This window comes from Salmo salar, chromosome ssa12, assembly GCF_905237065.1.
Source record: "Salmo salar chromosome ssa12, Ssal_v3.1, whole genome shotgun sequence".
NCBI classification, from domain to species: domain Eukaryota; kingdom Metazoa; phylum Chordata; class Actinopteri; order Salmoniformes; family Salmonidae; genus Salmo; species Salmo salar.
Genome location: NC_059453.1, coordinates 90057100 through 90067099, shown reverse-complemented (window position 1 = coordinate 90067099; position 10000 = coordinate 90057100). Strand labels below are relative to the sequence as shown.

The following is a 10000-nucleotide window of genomic DNA, read 5'->3' as shown; positions in this document are numbered from 1 at the left end:
CTACTGCCAAGTTCACTATTACAGTGAAACATTTTGTCCAGGAAATTGTCTAGAAGGGATTGAATTTGTTGTTTCCTAATTGTTTTTGGTAGATTTCCACACCATTTTCCTTTCATCTATAGCATTTCTTAATATTATTCAGTTCCTTTGGCTTTGATGCCTCATGATTGAGCACAGCTCTGTTCAAGAAGAGTGTGATTTGCTGTGATCTGATAAGGGTGTCAGTGGGCTGACTGTGAATGCTCGAAGAGACTCTGGGTTGAGGTCAGTGATAAAGTAGTCTACAGTACTACTGCCAAGAGATGACCTATAGTTGTACCTACCATAGGAGTCCCCTCGAAGCCTACCATTGACTAAGTACATACCCAGCGTCCTACAGAGTTCTAGGAGTTGTGTCTAGGGGTGCATCCATCTCAGGATGGTAAGTTGGTGGTTGAAGATATCCCTCTAGTGGTGTGGGGGCTGTGCTTTGGCAAAGTGGATGGGGTTATATCCTGCCTGTTTGGTCCTGTCTGGGGTATTGTCAGACAGGGCCAGTGTCTCCCGACCCCTCCTGTCTCGACTCCAGTATTTATGCTGCAGTAGTTTATGTGTCAGGGGGCTAGGGTCAGTCTGTTATATCTGGAGTATTTCTCCTGTCTTATCCGGTGTCCTGTGTGAATTTAAATATGCTCTCTCTAATTCTCTCTTTCTTTCTTTCTTTCTTTCTTTCTTTCTTTCTTTCTTTCTTTCTTTCTTTCTTTCTTTCTTTCTTTCTTTCTTTCTCTCTCTCGGAGGACCTGAGCCCTAGGACCATGCCTCAGGACTATCTGGCCTGATGACTCCTTGCTGTCCCCAGTCCACCTGGCCGTGCTGCTGCTCCAGTTTCAACTGTTCTCCCTGCGGCTATGGAACCCTGACCTGTTCACCGGACGTGCTACCTGTCCCAGACCTGCTGTTTTCAACTTTCTAGAGACAGCAGGAGCGGTAGAGATACTCTGAATGATCGGCTATGAAAAGCCAACTGACATTTACTCCTGAGGTGCTGACCTGTTGCACACTCGACAACCACTGTGATTATTATTATTAGACCCTGCTGATCATCTATGAACATTTGAACATCTTGGCCATGTTCTGTTATAATCTCCACCCAGCACAGCCCGAAGAGGACTGGCCACCCCTCATAGCCTGGTTCCTCTCTAGGTTTCTTCCTAGGTTTTGGCCTTTCTAGGGAGTTTTTCCTAGCCACCGTGCTTCTACACCTGCATTGCTTGCTGTTTGGAGATTTAGGCTGGGTTTCTGTACAGCACTTTGAGATATCAGCTGATGTAAGAAGGGCTATATAAATACATTTGATTTGACATTTGGGGGAGGGAATGCTGTCCCCTCTAGGTCGGTGTTTGTCCCCCTGTGTGCTGAGGGTGTCAAGGTCTTGTCCAGTTCTGGCATGTAGGTCGCCACAGACTAGTACATGTCCCTGAGCCTGGAAATGGTTGATCTCCCCCTCTAGGATGGAGAATCTGTCATCGTTAATTAAAGTATGGGGATTCTATTGGGGGGGATATAGGTAGCACACATGAGGACATTTTCTCTGTTGAGATAATTTCCTTATTCGCTTCTAGCCAGATGTAAAATGTTCCTGTTTTGACTAATTTAATAGAGTGGGTTAGGTCTGCTCTATACCAAATTAGCATACCCTCTTAGTCTCTTCCCTGTTTCACAGCTGGTAGTTTGGTGGATGGGACTACCAACTCTCTGTAACCTAGATGGCAACCAGTGGGCCCGTCTCCTTTATACCATGTTTCTTGTAGGATGACAATGTCTGTATTTCCAATTTCTTTGATGAAGTCTGGGTTCCTGCTCTTTAAGCCAAAGGCAGATGACCTCAGAACTTGTATATTCCAGGATGAGATAGTAAAAGCTTTGTGTTTCATAGTGTCTAGTCTGTCTATTTCCGTCCATCCGTCCCCCTATCCCCCCCCCTCTCTCTCTCTCTCTCTCTCTCTCTCTTCCCCCCCTCTCTCTCTCTCTCTCCCTCTCCCTCTCCCCCTCTCCCTCTCCCTCTCTCTCTTTCTTTCTCTCTCTCTCTCTCTCTCCCTCTCCCTCTCCCTCTCCCTCTCTCTCTCCCTCTCTCCTTATACACAACCATTCCCCGTCCATCTCTGTATATCTCTGTCTGCATACCAATGGATGGAAACAGGTCGAAACATAAAATAATTTCAAATACTTTAGCTGAGCTTGATTGAGCTTTCCCGTTGCCATGGAACCTATAGAATAGTTACACGAGTGAAAACCCCGCCCATCTGTCAGACTAAAGCAAACCTGAAAAAGTATTTGAAAGATTTAAAATAGTATTTGAACCCAGGTCTGACGGATGGAAGCCAGGGTTGGAGTGGGATGAACAAGCAGAGGAGAGGTTGCATCATGTCTAATAGAAGTGTAGTGGAGACCTGAAGACTGGTCATAGCTCCCCATTATTACCATTATAAGTCCAGGAGTAGGTTTCATCTGAGTCAGCGAACCACTGATCCAAGACAACATTAGTTATTGCACAATTAGTCTAGCAAGGGACACAGACCAACAATATTCACCTGAAGTTTCAGGGGCCACAAAAAAAGAATCAAAGTTTAAAGAGGAAACCCTCCTTCTCTCTGCAGACACAGACAAAAGCTGCCTGGTCTCATTAGTATGCCCTGTATCGCTGTGAGGCAGGGAAGTGACAGGCAAATAAATGGAGAGAAGGCAATCGGGTTGACACGCAGGCATCACAGAGACGCAGAGACTTGCTGATGCACAAACTAAAGAAGCTTCCTGTCACTCTGCCAGGTAATGACTAATTATGAACGCCATGTACAGAACCAAGGTGACATCTGAAATATGGGTCGGTGAGTGTGTGTGTGTGTGTGTGTGTGTGTGTGTGTGTGTGTGTGTGTGTGTGTGTGTGTGTGTGTGTGTGTGTGTGTGTGTGTGTGTGTCTGTGTGTGTGTTTTCTAATTGTGTTTTCCCTGTGGTTCCATCCGGAGGAATAGTTTTCCATTAATGTCCCCCCTCACCCGCGCTCTTCTCTGGATTGGATTTGTTTAACCATGGTAATCACCTGGAAGCCAACGTGCAAAACTCCTAAACTTCCACCTGAGAGAGAAGGCAGCATGGATATAAAACAATTGATATTTTCATCAGTGAACCTGAAGGACTGAAAGTGAGTTGACTCCCCAACAGAGCTGATTAAAAAACGCTAAGAAAGAAAGAGAGGCTCACCTCATAGACATTGAACTGGCTCTGGCCTCGAGCTAGCTCTCGGTAACTAGTGGTGAACTCCCCTATGAAGTCATGGCTGACAGAGAGAGGAGGAGAGAGGATGAGAGAGAGGACAGAGAGAGGAGGAGAGAGAGGAGAGAGGAGAGAGGAGAGAAGAGAGAGGACAGAGGAGAGAAGAGAGGAGAGAGGAGAGAGGAGGAGAGAGGATGAGAGAGAGGACAGCGAGAGGAGGAGAGAGAGGAGAAAGGAGAGAGGAGAGAAGAGAGAGGACAGAGGAGAGAAGAGAGGAGAGAGGAGAGAGGAGGAGAGAGGAGAGAAGAGAGGAGAGAGGAGAGAGGAGGAGAGAGGATGAGAGAGAGGACAGCGAGAGGAGGAGAGAGAGGAGAAAGGAGAGAGGAGAGAAGAGAGAGGACAGAGGAGAGAAGAGAGGAGAGAGGAGAGAGGAGGAGAGAGGAGAGAAGAGAGGAGAGAGGAGGAGAGAGGAGAGGAGCGATGAGAGAGAGGAGTGAGAAGAGAGGAGGAGAGAGGAGAGGGTGGTTAAACAGACCTTTAACCACTGTAAAGAGCCATCATTTCAATAACATCAATAACTTAATCATGTATATAATCATATATAATGTTGTACTTAATTGTTGATGACCATGGTGCACAATTTGAATGTTGCACATGGCTGCACCTTGACTCAGTTTCATTTCTTCCCATACCACTAAACACACTCACCTGCCATCCCGGTCCCAGTCGTACACCTCCACCTTGATCGTCCTGGAATGACAGAAAGCACACACCAACAGACAGATGTTACTGAAGCATCCTTTGACCAAGGTTGTCATAGACTCAAACATGTGACTTTAGTGTACAGTAAAACCGCACTCAATGAGCTGTATTCCGCCGTAAGCAAACAGGAAACTGCTCACCCAGAGGCGGCGCTCCTATTAGCCGGGGACTTTAACGCAGGGAAACTTAAATCCGTTTTACCAAATTTCTATCAGCATGTTAAATGTGCAACCAGAGGGGAAAATAACTCGGGACCACCTGTACTCCACACACAGAGATGCTTACAAAGCTCTCCCTCGCCCTCCATTTGGCAAATCTGACCATAATTCTATCCTCCTGATTCCTGCTTACAAGCAAAAATTAAAGCAGAAAGCACCAGTGACTCGATCAATAAAAAAGTGGTCAGACGAAGCAGATGCTAAACTACAGGACTGTTTTGCTATCATAGACTGGAATATGTTCCGGGATTCCTCCGATGGCATTGAGTAGTACACCACATCAGTCACTGGATTAATCAATAAGTGCATAGATGACGTCGTCCCCACAGTGACTGTACATACATACCCCAACCAGAAGCCATGGATTACAGGAAACATTCGCACTGAGCTAAAGGCTAGAGCTGCCGCTTTCAAGGAGTGGGACTCTAACCTGGAAGCTTTTAAGAAATCCCGCTATGCCCTCCAACGAACCATCAAAGCGTCAATACAGGACTAAGATGGAATCGTACTACATCGGCTCTGGGGCTCGTCACATGTGGCATGGCTTGCAAACCATTACAGACTACAAAGGGAAGCACAGCAGAGAGCTGCCCAGTGACATGAGCCTACCAGATGAGCAAAACTACTTCTGTGCTCGCTTAGGTAACCTAAGGTAACCTGCCTAAATGACTACCGACCCGTAGCACTCATGTCTGTAGCCATGAAGTGCTTTGAAAGGCTGGTCATGGCTCACATCAACACCATTATCCCAGAAACCCTAGACCCACTTGCATACTGCCCTAACAGATCCACAGATGATGATGCAATCTCTATTGCACTCCACACTTCCCTTTCCCACCTGGACAAAAGGAACACCTATGTGAGAATGATATTTATTAACTACAGCTCAGCGTTCAACACTATACTGCCCTCAAAGCTCATCACTAAGCTAAGGACCCTGGGACTAAACATCTCCCTCTGCAACTGGATCCTGGACTTCCTGACGTGCCACCCCCAAGTGGTAGGGGTAGGTAACAACACATCCGCCACGCTGATCCTCAACACGGGGGCCCCTCAGGGGTTCGTGCTCAGTCCCCTCCTGTACTCCCTGTTCACTCATGACTGCATGCCAGGCATGACTCCAAACCATCATTAAGTTTGCTGATGACACAACAGTGGTAGGCCTGATCACCGACATCGACAAGACAGCCTATAGGGAGGAGAACAGATACCTGGCCATGTGGTGCAACAACCTCTCCCTCAACGTGATCAATACAAAGGAGATGATTGTGGACTACAGGAAAAAGACGACCAAGCATGCCCCCATTCTCATCGACGGGGCTGTAGTGGAGCAGGTTGAGAGCTTCAAGTTCCTTGGTGTTCCACATCACCCAAAAAACTATCATGGTCCAAGCACACCAAGACAGTCGGGAAGAGGGCACAACAAAACCTATTGCCCCTTAGGAGAATGAAAAGATTTGGCATGGGTCCTCAGATCCTCAAAAGGTTCTACAGCTGCACCATTGAGAGCATCCTGACTGGTTGCATCACTGCCTGGTATGGCAACTGCTCGGCCTCCGACCGCAAGGCACTACAGAGGGTAGTGCGTACGACCCAGTACATTACTGGGGCAAAGCTTCCTGCCATCCAGAACCTCTATACCAGGCGGTGTCAGAGGAAGGCCCTAAAAATTGTCAAAGACTCCAGCCACCCTAGTCATAGACTGTTCTCTCTGCTACCACACGGCAAGCGGTACCGGAGTGCCAAGTCTCGGTCCAAGAGGCTTCTAAACAGCTTCTACCCCTAAGGCATAAGACTCCTGAACATCTAATCAAATGGCTACCCAGAATATTTGCATTGCCCCCCCCGTTTACACCGCTGCTACTCTCTGTTGTTATCATCTATGCATAGTCACTTTAATAACTCTACCCACATGTACATATTACCTCAACTAACCGGTGCCCCCGCACATTGACACTGTACCGGTACCCCCCTGTATATAGCCTCCACATTGACACTGTACCGGTACCCCCCTGTATATAGTCTCTCTATTGTTATTTTACTGCTGCTCTTTAATTACTTGTTACTTGTATTTCTTATTCTTATTTGTATTTAAAAAAAAATGTAAACTGCATTGTTGGTTAGGGGCTCATAAGTAATTATTTTACTGTAAGGTCTACACCTGTTGTATTCGGCGCATGTGACTAATACAATTTGATTTGATTTGAGATAAATCAATATCTGCATTGAGAAACAACACAGACAGATGCTATAGATGGGTTGTGTCACGAAAACGATGCACACGTATAGCAGAGGCAGGTGGCCGTGTGTTGTCATGATTCTGGATGGTCAGATATCTAGCAACAATGACAAGAAGCTGCCATGTGGAGAATCGTAGGTGACTTGATTCAGGTCATTGTATCTTGTTATTGATACCATGTTTTGCGATGTTTCGACTTCTCACGTCTGTGCTAATATGGCTAAAATTAGCTAGCTAGCTAACGAAACAGCTAAAACAATGTATTTGACAGACAACAAGTGCTCATTTTGAAAATGTATTTGCGTTTTCAATAAACATTTGGAGAGGAAATATAGTTTATATCTAAGCCAACCTCGTCTGTTTTCCCCCAAGGGTTTGGGCACACAGCGGTTTTGTTGCTAAATAACCCACCCAACTATGACAGCTTTTTCTCCAGTTAATATCTATGACAGCTATTTCTCCAGTTAATATCTATGACAGCTATTTCTCCAGTTTAATCTATGACAGCTAATTTCTCCAGTTAATATCTATGACAGCTAATTTCTCCAGTTTAATCTATGACAGCTATTTCTCCAGTTAATATCTATGACAGCTATATCTCCAGTTAATATCTATGACAGCTATTTCTCCAGTTAATATCTATGACAGCTATTTGTCCAGTTAATATCTATGACAGCTATTTGTCCAGTTAATATCTATGACAGCTATTTCTCCAGTTTAATCTATGACAGCTAATTTCTCCAGTTTATATCTATGACAGCTATTTCTCCAGTTAATATCTATGACAGCTATTTCTCCAGTTAATATCTATGACAGCTATTTGTCCAGTTAATATCTATGACAGCTATTTGTCCAGTTAATATCTATGACAGCTATTTCTCCAGTTTAATCTATGACAGCTAATTTCTCCAGTTTATATCTATGACAGCTATTTCTCCAGTTAATATCTATGACAGCTATTTCTCCAGTTAATATCTATGACAGCTATTTCTCCAGTTAATATCTATGACAGCTATTTCTCCAGTTAATATCTATGACAGCTATTTCTCCAGTTTAATCTATGACAGCTATTTCTCCAGTTAATATCTATGACAGCTATTTCTCCAGTTAATATCTATGACAGCTATTTCTCCAGTTAATATCTATGACAGCTATTTCTCCAGTTAATATCTATGACAGCTATTTCTCCAGTTTATATCTATCACAGCTATTTCTCCAGTTAATATCTATGACAGCTATTTCTCCAGTTAATATCTATGACAGCTATTTCTCCAGTTTATATCTATGACAGCTATTTCTCCAGTTAATATCTATGACAGATATTTCTCCAGTTAATATCTATGACAGCTATTTCTCCAGTTTATATCTATGACAGCTATTTCTCCAGTTAATATCTATGACAGATATTTCTCCAGTTAATATCTATGACAGCTATTTCTCCAGTTAATATCTATGACAGCTAATTTCTCCAGTTTATATCTATGACAGCTATTTCTCCAGTTAATATCTATGACAGATATTTCTCCAGTTAATATCTATGACAGCTATTTCTCCAGTTTATATCTATGACAGCTATTTCTCCAGTTAATATCTATGACAGCTATTTCTCCAGTTAATATCTATGACAGCTAATTTCTCCAGTTAATATCTATGACAGCTAATTTCTCCAGTTTATATCTATGACAGCTATTTCTCCAGTTAATATCTATGACAGCTACTTCTCCAGTTAATATCTATGACAGCTATTTCTCCAGTTTATATCTATGACAGCTATTTCTCCAGTTTATATCTATGACAGCTATTTCTCCAGTTAATATCTATGACAGCTATTTTCCAGTTGGGGTTGGTATACACAGAGTACCCGGATGAAGACAGCTCGGTGTTAAATAAATGATTGAATTGGAGCATTTAGATTAGGCAGCTTGTCCTTTTTACAGGCTAGACACTAACATGGTACTGTAGGCTCCAAACTATTAACACAATGAATCACCATCTGTCTTTTGTTATTCCCAACATATGGTAAATAATTAACTTTTTGACTCTGGTCATTATTTATTTCTAAGGTAATTAATGTATTACAACGACCGGGGTTATGACCTGATAGCCTGATAGCCTTTTAAGCATACCCACAACGTTGTGTGATTGGGTTCAAGCTGCTTATAAGTGTGGATTGTCATCCATCAATCAATCAGCTGAAAGGAGGAACATGTCCTGAGGCAGGTGATGTGTGTTTGGTGTTTTTGTTCTGCACCCCCCCCCACCATAAATAAATAGGTCTCTGTAACAATAAGACTCAGTGAGCCAAGCCTCAGTAGATAACCGATGCTGTTTAATTTCAAGGCTTGGTGCTTCTACCGTTTTACTCCTCAACACAGAATGGCTATACAACTGCAATCATTACAGCACTTTGTAGGAAAACCAAATTAAAATCTGATGGTGATCCTGAAGAAGAGATTACAAGTCACCTCGTTTTCACACTGGATTTATCCAGTTTGCAGCTGAAAGAGGTTTTATCCAGTTTGCAGCTGAAAGAGGATTTATCCAGTTTGCAGCTGAAAGAGGATTTATCCAGTTTGCAGCTGAAAGAGGATTTATCCAGTTTGCAGCTGAAAGAGGATTTATCCAGTTTGCAGCTGAAAGAGGATTTATCCAGTTTGCAGCTAAAAGAGGATTTATCCAGTTTGCAGCTGAAAGAGGATTTATCCAGTTTGCAGCTGAAAGAGGATTTATCCAGTTTGCAGCTGAAAGAGGATTTATCCAGTTTGCAGCTAAAAGAGGATTTATCCAGTTTGCAGCTGAAAGAGGATTTATCCAGTTTGCAGCTGAAAGAGGGTTTATCCAGTTTGCAGCTGAAAGAGGATTTATCCAGTTTGCTAAAATGACAACAGTCAGTGGAGGTGCAAAAGCCATCACATTAACATGTAATACAACACTATCCAAAAGCATGTGTAATGGATTTGAATGGATTTGAATGGATTTGAATGGATTTGAATCAATTTGAATGGATTTGAATCAATTTGAATGGATTTTCACAGTATTTTAATACAGTCTGTGGCAGTTAGAAACTCTGAGATAAAGTTTCAAGCAGCAAATGGTTGGAAGAAACTTTATATCTGTGAAACCAGACTCAGATAGCTGAAGATATTCTCAGAAGAGGAAGGATCAACTTATATCTAAGAAAAGTAAAAATTCCTCTGGAAAAACTAAACTGCAGCGAATGCTAAAAATACACGCTGTCACATTTTCCCAATAGCAGATGACAAATTGACGAGGGGTGACATTTTACAAACAAAACGCGGCTGAGAGTTTTCTGCCAACTGACAAAACTTTCCAAGCATCCCTTCATCCTCCTCTCTCCTTCATCATCTCGCCCCTCTCACCCAGCACCCGCCATGACACCAACACAGACGAGACTTAGACATCAGACACAAAAAGAGGCACACCTCAAATATTCCTTCCCTCGCTCCCTGTCCCTCTCTCCCTTCCTCCCTCCTCTCTTCTGCCTGTAGTGGCCGGATGTTCCTTTGAGCTT

General features: G+C 43.3%; 1 protein-coding gene across 3 annotated transcripts in view; it reads right to left on the bottom strand.

Moving 5' to 3' along the window:
• Positions 1–10000, bottom strand: part of LOC106566113 (copine-5) — a 285747-nt gene that overhangs the window by 56904 nt on the left and 218843 nt on the right. For all 3 annotated transcript variants that reach the window (XM_045691900.1, XM_045691901.1, XM_045691902.1), the window contains 2 exons: positions 3958–3999; positions 3238–3313 (listed from right to left, as the gene is read on the bottom strand). In XM_045691900.1, coding sequence (XP_045547856.1) covers positions 3238–3313; positions 3958–3999 — 118 coding nt within the window. The remainder of the gene's footprint in view (positions 1–3237; positions 3314–3957; positions 4000–10000) is intronic.